The 17,039-nt window shown below is 39.2% G+C and overlaps 1 protein-coding gene across 6 annotated transcripts in view; it reads right to left on the reverse strand.

Annotated features, from left to right (window-relative positions):
• Positions 1-17,039, reverse strand: part of LOC149555238 (sugar transporter ERD6-like 4) — a 181,278-nt gene that overhangs the window by 56,085 nt on the left and 108,154 nt on the right. For all 6 annotated transcript variants that reach the window (XM_089829336.1, XM_089829332.1, XM_089829333.1 and 3 more), the window contains 2 exons: positions 4,061-4,125; positions 3,823-3,915 (listed from right to left, as the gene is read on the reverse strand). In XM_089829336.1, coding sequence (XP_089685462.1) covers positions 3,823-3,915; positions 4,061-4,125 — 158 coding nt within the window. The remainder of the gene's footprint in view (positions 1-3,822; positions 3,916-4,060; positions 4,126-17,039) is intronic.

The raw sequence follows: 17,039 nt of genomic DNA on the forward strand, positions 1-17,039 counted from the left end.
ACCGAAATTGTTCCCAATTCGTTCGCCTCCATTATGTATCTCATCCTGATTATTCTCATTCTGATTGTGACCATTTTGATTATTTCCTCCACCTATGTTAGCGTTCAACCCCATTTGTCGAGCCATCATCTGCATCATAAGCTCCATTCTCTGGTTCTGTTCCTGTGCTCTCTGTTCTGCTAATCGCTGTCTCTATGCCAAAGTGTCTAATAACTGTAAAAATCTCTCCTTTCGCTGATCTGGACCAATATTCCCACCTCTATCCATATTGTAGTCGTAGTCTTGATCAAATAATACCTCCCCTGTGTCAGTATGACTGGATTCTATGTCCACCTGGATAGATGAGCTAGACTGTTCGCTCTGCAGGTCTAAAATCCTATCTTGTCTTGCTTTGGTATTGCGGAAATTATAAGGCCTTTGTCGCATGCTCTGATTTTAGTGTTTTGACATTTCGTCAAACACTTTCCCTCCTATTCAGCTGTTCCAAATTCCCTATAAGACCTCCACAGGATGGCAGGACTTATAGCTCTGATACCACTGTAATGACCCTCTCTATAAAGGCCACAGAAACCCTCAAACTGAACTTAGGAATTTTGTCAAACACTTGGCGTGTAACAGTGACAATATTCAGAATATGGTAATTTCAGATTTGATACTTTCAGAATATAATCACAAAATTACAATATATATAAAGCCATTGAACTATATTTCAATTACAATGCAATAAATTCTGAAATTATTTTATTACCAATTCTGGACTGATTATTACAATGACTGTATGACAGCAAATTTACCCAAAAATTGACATATATTTCAGAATGCAAGAACCTGGTTTGAAGAACTATGGAAGAACACCACGTTTTGCTGCAGATCGTTGATGAAGACCTCCAACCGCACCCCCAAACTATCCTTAATTTGCTGCTGCTGCCCAAACTAGCAGGGCCGTACCAGGCCGTACCTGTACGGCTGCTGAAATAAAATAATATTAGGGTTTTGGGACCCCCAAATGTAAGGAAAATGGGCGCCTAGGGTTAGGTAGTAACCCTATAAAACCATAAAAAATAACTCCAAGGGGTTGAGGAGATATGAGCAATTATGTGGTTCCGAACCCTGCTTTGCCAATTCTGAAAATGCACTTATTCTGTCTTCAAACTCTTGTCAAATGCTTCTCCAATGATAGGGCAAATCTGAAATCCTCATTCCAACCAAAAACAAACCCTAACAACGAATTCTCAATAAGCTCCAATGAGATGGCTGAATACCAACTCCAATTATGCAACAATTCAGGTGATATTTCACACCCTCAAAGTCGCCAATCCAAGGGAGTGATTCGTTCCCAAAGATCGAATAATTTGCAGATCCAAAGTCCACAAATGTCTTCACAATGAAGAAGTAGAAGAGTTCTCCAATCCAAGCATGTCCAAATGAGAGGCCCAGCCCTCTATTTATTCACTTTTCTAAGAAGTTGCTAGAACTTCTAGAAACATCCTTTATAATTTCTCATTATAATGCACTTTTTATAATAAAGTAATTTTATAAAATAAAAAGTGCAACTCAAATTAAAATTATAACATGTGGGCCCCAATATCACATAATGATAAAATATAACCTCTTAACACTTCTTCAAGAGCAAGATATGACTATCTGATCCGCAGAATTGACTCTCTTTCCACACCATTTGCCTACGAGAGTCTGGAATAGGCAAATCCATGATCAATGCCATGTCGAACTAAAGAGGGGACATTACATATTCATTTCAAGCAGGATAATGAGACGGGTAATGAGGAACCCTCTGGTCTGAGAAAAAGAACCAGGGCCAACACGAAGAAGGCGAACAATATACCTCATGATATTAGTGACCTGAAGAATGTGGCCAAGAAGATGAATGAGTTGGAAGTGAAGCTGCAGAAATGTTAAAGAACTTGGCATCATGTAGGTCCTTTTGCTGGTTCTGTATTGTCCTCTTGCTGGTGTTTTGATTGTTCTCACCGGGGTTTCTTCTATTTGTTCTGTTCTTAGTCAATTATGTTGTTTCTTGGTGCTGTTTTGTTTTGGTGGGCTTTCTTGATACATCTTACGTAATCTCTGTAAAAGGTTTTGGAGCCCTCAAAACCTGTTCTTGCCTTGATCAATAACAAAGACAGCTATCCATCCATCCATATCAAATTATAGTGACAGAACTATGAATATGTCATACTAATTGTACTGTCTCCTCTATTCACATTAATTCTGAGCATGTGTTTAGAACATAATAGCATCAGCTCCATCAAGTGATCTGATGTTTGTTTTCGGAAAATCTTGGTCCACAGATGCCAAGAGCAATGTATAAGCATGCTCAGATATAGTGGAATTTTGGGAAATAGCCACCTAAATTTTGTAATTGTATGTACTATCTTTAAATGAAACCATTTTTACTTAAATCACATACATCAAGAGAATTCGTAAGGGAATAATTAAAGCTACTAAAGAGTAGAAAAAACATTAATTCTATTTGGATGCATTCAAAGATCATGCATGAGCCAATAATCTATTCTAAATCAAGAAATAATAGAATCTTGTCATTAGGTTCATATGAGGGAAGATGCCTACCAGTTCCCAGTGTATTAATAGCCGCTTCCTTTCAATTTGATATAGTTCTAGGGTTGGTCCAATTCCCTACTATCTATAGGGATACACAAATTGATAGGTAGATCCCTAGGTATCAAGAAACAAATACTATATAATAAACCAACAGAAAGAATAGTATCTTGTCAGTAGGTTCATCTAATCAAATAGCTAAATGAATCCCAGACACTATTGGATGTTCATTGAAAGATTATACTGACACAAAATGTAAATACTTTACAAGGTCTTAATTAACTGTGTCTCCTGGAAGATTCTCAGAAGTGCAGTTTACCCTCGTGTTCTTGAGAGCAAATCTAAGAGTATCTCTAATTGAAAATTTCAGAAAGAAAAGGTAGGAGGAGACTTCTTCAATGAGACATTTTATAATAAATTTGGATTTGATAAGAAACGTTAGCATTTGATGAAAAACACTGACCAATAAAAAGGACACACAAATGATATAAACAGATCAAGGCCATGGCATAAAATTAAACCATTGCAACCCATACAAAGAAAACAGGAAAAAATAAGGGGTTCTTATTTAACATTTCACGTATATCAGAAATTTGATAAAACATTTATTTCAAACTCAATCAAATATAGATTTAATTCCCGTCAATATCTACTAGAATGTTTAGTTGGTTTTAAAAAGGGTGTCAATCCTCCAGATGATGTTAGTGAAGTTGATAAGTCACTTCCACTTGAATTTTAAAAGAGAGGTACCCTGAGCAGCTGCTAAGTTGTCCATGATAAGACTATTGTAGTTTTGTTGACTTACAATAATGCATACGTCAACAAATAAAGCCAAACAGTCTCGCATTTGTTGACAAACTGCTACAACTAACTTATCTTTATTCAACTGAACTAAACTAGAAGGAGTCCACTATGGCTATGATTTGTTGTCACTTAAAAAACATATCAAGTAAACAAGTTTTGTATTCTTTTGATTTGCATTTAACCAGTCTATAGCTATTTCCAATAATAAAGAATAACACAAGTTCATATGCTCATGAGCACAGTAGATTCAATAAGGGTAACACAAGTTCAAAGTTATATACCATAAATATTTACAAAATTTCTTCCACTGAATCAATAATCTTAATTCTCCTAATTAGTTAATTAAACCTGTAACAGCAAGAACTTTTGAACAATTGTTAACATTTATAATTTTAAAAGTGTTAAAATTTGCAAGAAACTACAGATGGATTGATTTGACACCTGAATTTCCACCACTTCCTCAGTAATGTCATGGTCCTCTCCCCGCAACTTCTGAAGAGAACTATAAAGCTGGTCTTTCAATCCAGCTTTTGCCTAAAATTAATTTGAAAACAACACTAAGATAGTTCGAAGAGTTAAAAATGCTAGAAGATATAATTTATAATCTGGATTTATGAAACAACCATGAAAAATAAGTCTTTGTATTTATGAAACAACCATGAAAAATAAGTTTTTGTACCAGCCATCGAGGAGTTTCTGGAATAAAGAATAGCCCAATCACCATTAATAACCCCGGTATAGCACCTGGTTCAAAATAGATAAAAGGAAAAGTAATTATTATTAATGATCAGAAAAACAATCAAGAAGATTTTGTATGAGAGGAACAAAAGGAAAATTACCTCCCATTAAAACAATGTTGTATATATGTTCAGATTAAGCACTCAAGTTTACAATTGAACATGATGTTCAAATATATTCTCAGACTTACCCACTTTCATTCCTTAATCTTATGTATTCATTTGTTTGAAAATAATGTTAACAGGATGTTTTACTAAGGTGGTTGTAATAACCATTTGAGGAGATCCCCACATTATGTACAATACCTTGAACAATTTCCAGTTTAATGGAGCATTTTCCATGTGGGTGACTTAAATATGGAGCACAACTACTGGAGGGACATTAGCAATATGTAATGACCTTAGTAGGATTTTTTGTGTAGTATCTCTTCCTTAGACAACTCAGTTGTCAGAAAAGGTTGGCCTATTTCCAAAGTTCTCGTAGGTCAACAATATGGAAAGGGGACCCTACCATAGTTTTGTGGAGCTGCAATAGGCCTTTATAAGTCGTTTTGGGCAGTTTGTGCTAGTCTCCTAGATTTCAAGAGGGATTCCAACATTTTAGGGATTGATTGATAGTTGAGTAGAATGCATCAGAAAACCTCTGGCATCATTCTAGGTGCTTTGTGTTAGAATCTGAAAACATTGATAACCCAGAAAACTAGTGCAAAGAATAGATATCTAAACTATGAATGCAAATGATACAAAATCAAAATAGCAACATAGAGTTAGTCTCCAAGAGAGTAATGCAAATGCTGGAAGCAAAATAGCATTAAAGGGATGCAAAAGAAATTGATCACAAATACAAGCCAGGTAGCATGCTTATATAGACTAGGAAGAGGGAGGAGGTGGAAACACTGACCAACGAGGAGCAACCATCTATCGGACTAAAGATAGCAAAGTATCTTCCTAAGATAGCGAATGGATGCTCACATGTAAGAAGGTGACACCTCGTAACCACTTTCTAAATAAGAGATGCTTTATTAACCTAAGCAAGATTACTAAAAATGTAGGAAAAAACTAGCAATATAGTAAAAAAAAATAAGCCACTAGGAAATAAATAAACTACACTAACACCCCCCCATAAGCAAAGCATAGGTGGATGGAGAAATGGGTCCTGGCAAGTTAGGCCTGATGAGGTACCCATGTACATAAAATTCCCCCAAAAGAGAGAGAAGAGACCCCCAAAAATAATTAGGACTCCAAGTGAGAGGAAGAGGCCCCCCCAAAAGATGAAGCATCCCGCACCCCCAACAAAGCTCGCAAATGAAGGAACTTGCTCTCAATGAAGGGTTTGGTGAAGATATCAGCAACTTGCTCGGAAGTCAGACAATAATGAAGGTCAATGACATGACCATGGATGAGCTCTCGGATGTAGTGCATGTGGATCTCGATGTGTTTGGTCTGTTGATGATGAACTGGATTCCGTGAGATCTGAATGGCACTTTGGTTGTCACAAAATATGATTGATGGTCGTTTGATCTGGATACCAAACTCAGTGAGAAGATGTTGAAGCCAAATGGTCTTAGTGGCAGCATTCACAGCCCCCCGATACTTAGCCTTAGTAGAAGATAGAGCAATAGAAGACTGCTTCTTGCTCGACCAACAAAAAGAATCGGAACCAAGTGAGAAGCTGTAACCTGAAGTAGACTTGCAATCCTAAGAATCACTTGCCCAATCTGAATCTGTTTAGCCCACCAAATCAAGCTCAATACTTGCTGCATAGTGAATCCCATAACTGTGAGAACCCTAAATGTAGTGAAGGATCCGCTTGGCTGCTTTGCAGTGTAGCTCATGAGGCTCCTGCATGAATTGAGAGACCATGCCTATAGCATATGAGATGTCAGGTCTCATATGAGTCAAATGAATGAGACTCCCAACAAGTTGGTGATACAAGGTGCCATCAACAAGTGGAGAAGAACACTGAGCCTCAAGTTTGACTCCAGAAAGGAAGGGAGTCACAGTAGGCTTACAGTTAGCCATATGAAACCTCGAGAGTAAATCTAGAGCATACTTGGACTGTGTGATGGTGATCCCGGAAGGAGACTGAAAGATCTCAATCTTGAGAAAGTAATGCAATAAGCCCAAGTTAGTCATCAAGAAACTGTCCTGAAGGGCAACTTTGACAGCCTTAATGGTGGGTGAAGAACTTCCTGTGATCAGCAAGTCATCAACATACAAAACCAAAAATAGGAGTGAGTCATCCTGTTGCAGAATGTAGACATTTGGATCAGAATGGCACCAAGTGAACCCAACTGATAGAAGAAAGGAGTCCATCTTGGCATACCAGGTCCGAGGAGCCTGTTTGAGGCCATAGAGAGACTTTCAAAGACAGCACACAAGTGAAGAATCCTGAAGGAAACCCTATGGCTGCTCCATGTAGATCTCCTCATGAAGGTCACCGTGAAGAAAAGCACTCTTCACATCCATTTGATGTACTTCCCAATAATTAGCTGCAGTAATGGCAAGAACAAGTCGAATGGAATTCATTCGGGCAACTAGCGCAAAAGTCTTAGAGTAGTCAATCCCAAGAACCTGGGAGAATCCTTTGGCAACCAAGTGAGCCTTGTGTTTGTCAACTGACCCATCTGCTGCAAATTTTTTTTGATAGATCCACTTACACCGAACAAGTTTTCTTCCCTTAGGAAGAGGGACAAGATCCCAAGTGTGGTTCCTCATCAAGGAACTATACTCTTCCTGCATAGCTATTTCCCACTTAGGAATACCAGAAGCCTCACGAAAGTATTGTGGATCTGAGGCAGTAGCAATGAAGACATGTGGAGCATCCTGGAATTGTGAACGAGTCTGCTTGGTGTCTAACAGATCCCCAACCCAATCACCTACAGACTGCAAGGTCTGTCTAGCCCAAAGTGGTCTGGAAGATGGAGAATCTAGAGGAGAATCATCAACTTGCGAATGATGACTAGGAGAGGAAGGAGGTGAGTCCTTTGAATCACTCTTTGCGTCGAAAGTGGAGGTAGAAGACAACTCAGGTGAATCTGACTCATTAGAAGATCTGTCATGTATTCCAAGTGACTCCAATGTCAAAGTAGGAGTTGGAGAAGTGATAGAAAGGGAGCTTGAAGGTCCCTCCTCAAACTGAACACTCCTCTCAATGAACAACTCATGTGTAGTGTAGACACCTAAAAATCCTTTAGAAAATAATATTTTTATTTTCTGGAAAAAAGTCCCTGATGACATCATCATTTATTAATTAATTTATTTATTTTTATGCCATTAAATCCCTTTATCTTAATTAAAAATATTTAATCAAGGAATCCCTCTAAAAAATGTTTAAATCTTATTTAAACATTATTTCCTTATTTATTAATTATTTAATTAATAAATTGACTAAAAATTCCAAAATAAATAAATAAATTATTTTTTGCCCAAAACTTGGCCAATTTCCTTAAGACCACTAACCTCTTCCAAAATCTTCTAATCCTTCTTTAATTTCGATTAAAGGCTAATCCCATCATTTTCTACCCCTAATCCCGACTCAAAATATTTAATTAAGATTAGATAGTAATCCTCATGTTTATTAAAAAAGTTTTAATAAATATCTCCTCAACCCAAACCCTTCAAATAAATAAAACTTTATTTATTTCCTAAAAATCTAATTTATCCTCATCCTAAGAAGTTTTAGACTCTTCTAGAAAGTCTTCATCCTCATCCTAGGAAGTTCTAGACTATTCTAGAAAGTCTTTATCCTCATCCAAAGTCTAGACTCTTCTAGAAGATGTCTTTAAACCTAATCCTAATCCCCTCCTAACCTTGTCACATTCCCTAAACATGGGTTAAGACTTACTAACCCAAGCCAAAGTTAACAAATATCTCCTCCTTCACCCACCCTCATTAAATGCCATCCACTTGCCCATCTCTAACAAGCCTAATCTAATCTTAACCCAAGCCTAATCCAAGCCTTAATCATTTGCACATTCCTAAGTCAAGCTTAAGACTTTCCTAAGCCAAGCAAAGTCAATAATCTCAACTCCCTCCAAAATATCCCAACCATAAAATTTTATGAAGCCCACAAAGTCATAAATGACTCTTACAAGCTCATTTATTGCTCTTACAAGCCATTATGAGGGTCTTTATGAGCTTTGAGCCTCTTTTGTTGACCCCTCAACCCCTCTTGCTCTAACCAATGACCCTGTGACATGTGTCACTCTCTGATTGGCTGTAAGGAAGCACAATCTATGTGCTCTCCTCTCATTCAATCTTTACCTTCCATAAGCTTTCTCCCATCTTTGCATCCTAGCCCTTGATCCCTCAAGCCCTTTGCCTATTTAAGAAATCCTCTCCCAAGCCATTTTAACACAATCTAGAAAGTAAAACCATAATGTCATTTTGAGAATCTATTTTTACATCAAATCCATTCACCAAAATCTATCAAAAATCCTCCATTGAAGCCCATTTGAGCATTTGAGCATACATACATAATCAAGCCATCTTAGCTATTAGACACACCTCTACATCAAGTCATCATCCTTATTGAGAGAGCCTACCAATGGCTCATATTCTCATTTGAGGACTTCACTTTGTCTCTCATGAAGTTATGTTAAATTAGTATGCAAATGCTTTTGATTGTTTTTAATTTAGTGTTTCTAACATACTAAAGTAGCATATACATTTTGGCATGCCCGGTGGGACCCCGCATGGGTCATCTTCATTAGCTTTTTTAGTCAAGTTTTGTATGTCATTTGCTGATTTTGGCTAATTTTGCTTGTTTTTGTGATTGGTAGATTGTATAAATTGGTTTTGTAGGTCCACATGAGAATGAAGAAGACAAAGGAACTCATAGTCTATCTCATAGTGTTTGCAGATTTTTCAAGCTTGTAGGTGGACAAAGCACTTGGAATTCTTCTTCCTCTTCTTGTCTATATTCTTCTTATTCCATCTACTTCTTCTTCTTCTTCTTGTGGGAGATCTTGGCCATTTTTTTTTAAGGAAGGAAAATCATACACACTTCTTTTTAGTGCTTAAAATGAACCCCCAAATCATACTTAAATCCATTAAAAAACTAAAAATTTGCCAAAAAAAAAAAAATCTTTTAACAAGTGAAACTAAACCAATCCAATCATTTGCATCCTTGCAACATCAAGGTTTTAGATGCATTCATGCAAAGTTAGGAACACTTCATTTTTGGGAATTTAAAAAGAACTTCAAGTTTCCATTTCAAAAGGTTCAAAATCAACACTAAGTGCACACTAAAATCTAAATCAAACTCAAAGCATCAATCAAGGATAAAATGAACCTCATTTGCAAATATTTTAAAGTTCTTTTAAAAATCTCATGAAAACTAAGAGTCCTAAATGGTTGCCAAAAATTGTGCTAAAAGCTTTGTTATTTGTCCAAACAAATGTCTTGTTGCAAAATCTTGAATGTTTCTTAGGTTTTTCATGCATCAAAACAACCTAAGAAAATCATTTTTGGGCTTAAAATATGCAAATTAGAACACAAAATCTTGAATGAAAACCAAAGTCCAAAGAGTCATTTTCACTTTTGAGTCCAAAACAATCTTGAATGGTCTAAGGTTAAAACAAAGCACTTCAAAGTTCTTAAAACAACACACAAAATCTCAATCTTGAATGCTCAAAGGAAAAATTTTGAATGTTTAATCACTTGTCTTTGAATGCATGTTGCTAAAATCACTCTTGAGTGCCATGGATTAAAATCAAGTTTTTTTTTTTTTATGAATGCATGATTAAAACAAAAAATCCAATCTTGAATGCCATAGATCAAATAATCATCTTTTGGGGCATAAAAAGAATCTATATTCTAGAAATTTCCTAAATTATAAAAATCAAATAAAGACGCTTTAAGTGAGTTTGTAGTTGGACTCACCCTCTTTAATCACCCATCAATTTAACCATTGGTTGCAATCTCAGCGCCATCTATGGGGATGGGTCCACCTAAGAGGGTGTTAAGTGCTCCACAAAGATCAAACTTCACTTGTGTTTTTATTAGTTTTTTTAACTTAAAAAATTCCTTGAATGCACATTAGGCTCGCTAACACTTCATTTGGGCATTAAAATTTGAACAAATCTTGACGTGGAGGGCCTCCAGGTGTGTGCTTGAAATCGAATTTCACACATCTTTGTTTTAGGCTTAAAACAAAATCACACCAACTCTTGAATGCCTTAAAAAAAATTAATCGATACTTGACGTGGAGGGCCTCCAAGCGCGCGGGTTTACTTTTTTGTTGACCTTAACTCTTCTTCTTGTATTCATTCTTCGATCGATTTTACTTTTGTCAAACGCTTCAAAGTTGGAATAAACATTACATCCTAAACATGTGTGTTTTCAAAGCCTAGATCAGAAAACTTAAGCGTCAGTTGGAAAAAGAACAAACATGTTTTTTAGCCCAAGGTCATCCAAGTCTTCTCTCCCCTTGTCATCTTTCGAGGCCATCTTGGGTGCATAAGATTAGGATCCAAAACCTTGTTTCCCTTTTTAGGAGCCTTGCTTGGGGATTTCATCACCCCTTGGACAACCTCAAGTCTAGCATTCCGGCGGAGTATAAAAATCGGGAGGTGAATCCAAAAACACCTCTCTTGAAATCAAGATTTTGTCACTCGGGCTAAGCCTCAAGGAACTTTATACCCTTGATAAGTGAAAGAGGAGAAGTGGGTTACCGCTCCTCTCGGCTGTGTGACATCTTTTTGGTTTCATCTACGGACTTGGGCCTCTCGTACCTTGGGTATATCGAGGACTCCCTAGCTAAACCAACTGTTAGCCTTGTAGACAACCATCTAGGGTGTTAATGTGTTTGAAGTGACTGATCGAAACATTTGTAAAACATACACACTCCTTGGCGCAAGTATCACATTCTGAGAATCAAAAACTTCTATCTGGTTGTTCCTATCTATTGCTTGATTTTTTATTTGTTGAATGAATGTTTGCCAAACTTGGTCAATCTTAGCTTAGGTCATACTTAGTGTAGTCACTGCCTATTCCAGAAGTTGAACAAGTTGAAGCAAAACAACCGAGATCTCTCAAAGCCAAGAAGATTCAAGAATTTATGTCAGAACAACCCAAACCCAAACAGAAGTTTCAAAAATCCAAACTCAAGCCATCTCAGGCATACCAAGAACTTTCAGCCAAGAGAAAAGAAATAATACCAAGCCCTCAAATTGCCAAACTGCACAAAGCAGAGGACAAAGCTGCTGACGAAGCCCTTCAAGACGCCTAGTTAGATCGCACTATCCAACTTAACCAACATCCAGGAGTTAACCCTGCTTATGCATTACCAACTAAGCATGATTTCTATGATTAGACCCCCTTGTTTCTCCACATCTTCTTTCATAAGCTTCACTTTAGAGTCATCTTTGTAGGAAAGCTAGCCATCTTTAGTCCTCCCCTTAAGCATTTTAGCTCATCCATCTTATTTAGAACCAAACCATCTAGCTAGCAATCCAAAAACTTAACATCCAAGCCTTCAAAATTGTTGTCACCTTGCCAAAAGTTTACCATTCCTAACATCTTCCAAATCCACCAATCTCACCAAGGTTATCCCTTTGACAGAGCTTTGTCTAGGGTAATCTAGCTTTGTCACTTGTTATCCCTCATCACCTTGAGCTAAAGGTTGGGATCCACAAGTGGTCAATCTCGTGTTCTTCCTAAAGGATCATCAGTCTATCCTTAAGTTGACACAATCACCACCAAGCTTGTACATAGGAAAGCAGACCTTTCATGCTTTGGCAACATATCTTTGAAGTTAGAGTCCCCAAACCGATCCTCCTTAGGTTTTGTCATATAGCTTTGCCTCAACCTAGGAAATCATTTGCATAGAAAAGCCTTCCCCTTTTTGCATCCATCAGCATTGTTGCATCTCATCCCTAGGAAACATTCTGCATTTTCATGCCACCCGTCACTCACTTAGCCAAGAAGAAGAAGGTAACAATGGAGCCCTATCATTTGGATCAAATAGCATCGCTCCCCTTGAGCAGTCAACTATCCTTCAGCCTAGAGAACACTATATCGTCACCTACTGACATTGAAGCTTTCATGAACCAACCAAGAAATGCAGTATTGGTGAACACCATTATAGACAAGAACAAAGAAACAATCATGGCTAACTTTCGAAGGGACAACATCGGAGCCTTCGACTTTGGAAGACCTCCTCCCTTATCAGATCCATCTCATCCCTTGTTTGAGCAACTCCCACCACCCATAGGCTCTTATGATTCGAATTATCCTCAATATGCGCCAAAAGAAGAGCCTCAAGCCAATCCATATGATCCAACAGACTCAAACATACCATCCTCCACCCAAGTTGAAATCTCCATTCCGCAAGCTAATCTAGCCACCACCACTCCACAATTGGTCCGTACCACTCCATCCCAAACCCCCTTCGCCCAAAACACCTCACCATTCACTCCCTTCACTATTACTTCTGCTGCTTTCCAACCCAGCCTTCCAAATCCACCCATCTCCCAAATCAGTGCTAGCATCTTTGGCCAACTGCAGCAATATACAACTGGGATGCCACCCATGGGGCCAAGTAATCAACCTTTTATCATGCCCAGCCTGTTTACCTTAGCTTAGAACACAATTCCATCATTTCCACTAGGTCCTTGGAGCTCAGTGCCATCAGCCACAAATCCACAAGCTACTACCCTCATTCCACAAAGCTATCAAACCCCACAAGCTAGTACCAATGTTCTGCCAAGCTCTCAAGTGACCCAAGCTCCTACCACCACTCTACCAAGCTTTCAAATCCAGCCACCAAGCTATCAAACCCCATCAGTTCCATTCCCAAGCTTTCAATTCCCACCACCTCCACCACCAACTAATCCATTACCTCCTATTACTAACTATTTTTCTATGCCACTTCTAAGAGGAAATCCACCACCACAAACCACCAATTACTTGGCCTCTTTTGCCATGCAGATACCTTCCCAAATGGGGGCACAACCCACATATATTGGTCAAACTCCTCAAATCCAAAGTCAAGTTCCAAAAGCTCCCCAATCCTTTTCCCAAGATTCACACCCATCTCATACCTTACCTCCAAAAAGCAATCCATTTATCCCACAGCTAGCTTATGTTCCTCAATCCCAACCTCAAATCCAATATCAGCAGCAAGCCTCACAACACATGTAGAAATATGTGCCACCTCCACCTCAGTAACCCATCATCCACCATTCAGTTGTCCAAGCCATGTACAATCCTTACTAGCCCATACCCCAAAGCCATCCATATTCCATTGCCCCATCTAGCACATACCTACCTCAGGGCACTCCTACATTGGGGGCACCCCAGCCATCACCCATTAGTTCAGAATGGGAAGCCATGAAGACAGCTTTGAAGAACATCCAGGAGGGAAATGATCCAAAATACCTTCAAGTTTGAGAATGTGTGTCCTTACCCATTTGACAGAGCCATTACCATGACACCATTCCCCAAACACTTTGAGGTATCCAAGTTTGAAAAATTCAGAGGAAAAGGAGACCCTGTCACACATATCAAAGAATTTTACATGCACTGCCAAGAAGTGGCATACAATGATGTCTTCCTCTTGCGCCTTTTTTCCAAAAGCTTGGCCAGAATAGCTCTTGAATGGTTTTATAGAATCCCATATGGCACAATTAGAAACTTTTCTGAATTGTCTGAGGCATTTGTAGCCCAATATGCCCATCTTGTTGAAACAGAGCTATCAGTAGTTGATCTTGTCCACACTAAGCAAAAAGGTGGAGAAAGCCTTCCCGAATATCTGCAAAGATGGCAAACCCTTACCACCCGCATATCTTGCACCTTGCCAGAGTGCCATTTGGTGAAAATGTTTATTGATAATGCCCATCCCAACTTGGCTCACCACATGACCATGAACTGTTTGCAGACCTACAAAGATATCAAAGAGAAAGGAATGATCCTTGAGCAAGGACTCATTAAAGATGGTGTAGTCAAGATTTACAAGGAAGCCAACCAAAATCAAACACATTCAAATGACAAGTCTAAGTATTGGAACAAAAACAAGCACGTTGCAACAGATGGCATCATTGATACCAGACATGTGAATATTGTTGGTCCTTCCCAAAATCAGTCCAACCCACCATATCAACCAAACAATCAACAAGCTATCAACTACCAACAGCAGAATAACCAAAGCTATCAAAACCACAATCCAAGACCCAACTTCCAAGGATCTAGCAATCAAGCTAATGCCATCAATGTAGCTGCAGGGCAAAAGCCCAGATTCCAACTTGCACCTAGAAACTATACACCCCTTGGTGAGCCATTGGATGTCATTTTTGAAATATTAGTCAAGGAAAACCTCATCAAATTTCCTCCTACCTAGCAAATTGACCCAAGCCAATCCAAAGCTGCATGGTACAAAGACAATGAGTACTGCAAATTTCATACGGTAAAAGGTCACACTACCCTCAGATGCATGAAACTGAAAGATTATGTACAAGACCTCATTGATCGGAAAGAAATCACCGTTGGTGCCCAAACCTCTCCCAATGCAGGCTTACAGATCTATTAAAATGCTTTTCCTCCTCACAACAACCTAAATCCTAGAAAAGCACCTATCCAAACCAACAACAACAACACCAACAACTGCCAGCCAAACCAACAGCATGGGAAGAAAAATGACCACACTTCATCCTACATAGACTATGGTAGCCTCATCGGTTGTATATCTGAAAAAGAGCCTTCTGTCAATGTTATCAATATCCAAGGACCAAACAATGAGTGTGCAGTCACCACTCGAAGAGCGCGATTTAACATCGCAGGCCCACCAGTTCCACCAGCACCATCAGCTCCATCAAAAAGCCAATACAATATCTTGGAACACCTTGGGAACATGCCAGCCCAAATCTCCATTTTAGACCTTCTCCGTACCAGTCCTGTGTACAAAAGAATCCTTGAAAATGCTCTCATAGAATCTCGTGTCCCTTCAGATATCAACGCTACTGATTTTCGTAATCTTGTTGGACACCTTTCATCCTCATGTGCCTTATCTTTCAAGCCCACCGACATGCCCATGGTCGAGCCAGATCACACCCTTCTGCTTCACATAGCCATCATGGTATCCAATTTTGTCATGAAAAGAGTAATGATAGATAATGGATCAGCCTTGAATATTTGCACCCTAAAATTCATAAAACAAGCTGGGTATACTGAGGTAGATATCATCAGTGACGTTATCACCATCAAAGCTTATGACAACTTGGAAAGAACCACAGAAGGAACTATTTTGCTGCCAATCAAGGTTGGGCCAGTCATCCAAGAAACACTCTGCCATGTTATTGATCTAAACCTACCATTTAACATCCTCCTCGGTCGCCCATGGATTCATGCCATGAAAGCCGTTTCCATCCACTTACCATCAGTGCGACAAATTTCCTCATCAGGGCACTGAGGTAACCATCCATGCCGATCCAGAACCCTTTGCTTACTGCAATGCAGTTGAAGCTTCATATGCAAACCATTGCCCTAGAATTGATATCAGCACAGCCATCGCCAGCTCATCCCACACTTGTAATAACCCAGAAACTATCCTCGCCTCCACCCTATCTACCATGAAGATCAATAATAAAGGTTGTGGAGAGTATAGTCTGTCAGATGCATTTTCCGTCGAGGCACTCCCACTTGAACCACACACCTATGGACGACCGACATATCACAAAGCTAAGGAGATTCCACCTCCTCGATACAAACAGTTTGGCCCAACAACCTTTGTATCCTCAAAAATCCTTCTTCATGAGGAGCTCACTCCAGATATCAACAATTGGTTACATAAGGATGCAACTCCAAGAAATCAAGCACGCCTTGATCACTTCAGCCAGAAGTATCCCCAAGAATATAAGCTCATCACTAACAAATGGAACTATCAAGGTGGTGGTCTAGGACCAGAAGAAAGAGGCATGCAATGCCCCATTGACGCACACAAGTGGGAAACAAAGTCAGGTCTTGGCTTTGGCATACCCACAACTAGGGGCACCAATGAGAACGGTCACGATTTTTTGAACATTCACCGCGACCTTGTCAAAATCGAAGACATTCCTAAGGAAGTTGAAAAGAGAACTTACGACGATATCCCAGACCAAATCTCCCTGGGAGACTCTGTTCTCCAAGAACTATCCATCCATTTCATCAACCTACCACTCGCCCATCCACAACTCATAGATTGGGACCAACCAAGCGTCATACACATTGATGAGTTCACATTAGAGGAAGCGCTTCTGAGATTCATGGGAGCCAAAACTCCTCACAAGCAAACAAAGCCAGATTCTGTCTATATCTATAAGCTAGATCCCAAGGGGTATTTTGGAGAAAATCCCCAACCTAGTTCCGATACACCCAAAACTAGAACAAAGGTGAATCTGGGACTAGCTAAGGCAGTGAAGAGAGCCCCTCAGCAAGAAAATCCAGAGTCACAAGCAGAACATGAGGATTTAGCATTGCCTCCTCAAGATAATCGACCAAAGGTGTCCTTTATTCTAATTGAGGATACTAGAGAAGTCAACATCGGTTCTTCAGAGATCCCCAGACTTGTTCACATTGCTGCATCCCTATCACAAGACCAAGTTGATCTCCTCTTTGAGGTCTTAAAAGAGAACATTGGCCGATTTGCATGGTCATATCAGGACATGCCAGGGTTGGATCCAAAGCTTGTAGTTCATCATCTTGCAGTCAATCCAAAGATCAAGCCCGTCAGACAAAAGCTTAGAAAAATGCACCCCAAGGTGGCTTTACTGGTCAAAGATGAATTAGAAAGAATGTTAGCTACTAAGGTTATCCGACCTATCGACTACTCAGAGTGGATCTCCAACATGGTCCCCGTCACTAAACCTTCCGGTGACATCAGAATCTGCACTGATTTCAGAGATCTTAACAAAGCTTGACCAAAAGATGATTTTCCCTTGCCCA

This window comes from Cupressus sempervirens, chromosome 5, assembly GCF_028749045.1.
Source record: "Cupressus sempervirens isolate cs-2001-9-10 chromosome 5, ASM2874904v1, whole genome shotgun sequence".
NCBI classification, from domain to species: domain Eukaryota; kingdom Viridiplantae; phylum Streptophyta; class Pinopsida; order Cupressales; family Cupressaceae; genus Cupressus; species Cupressus sempervirens.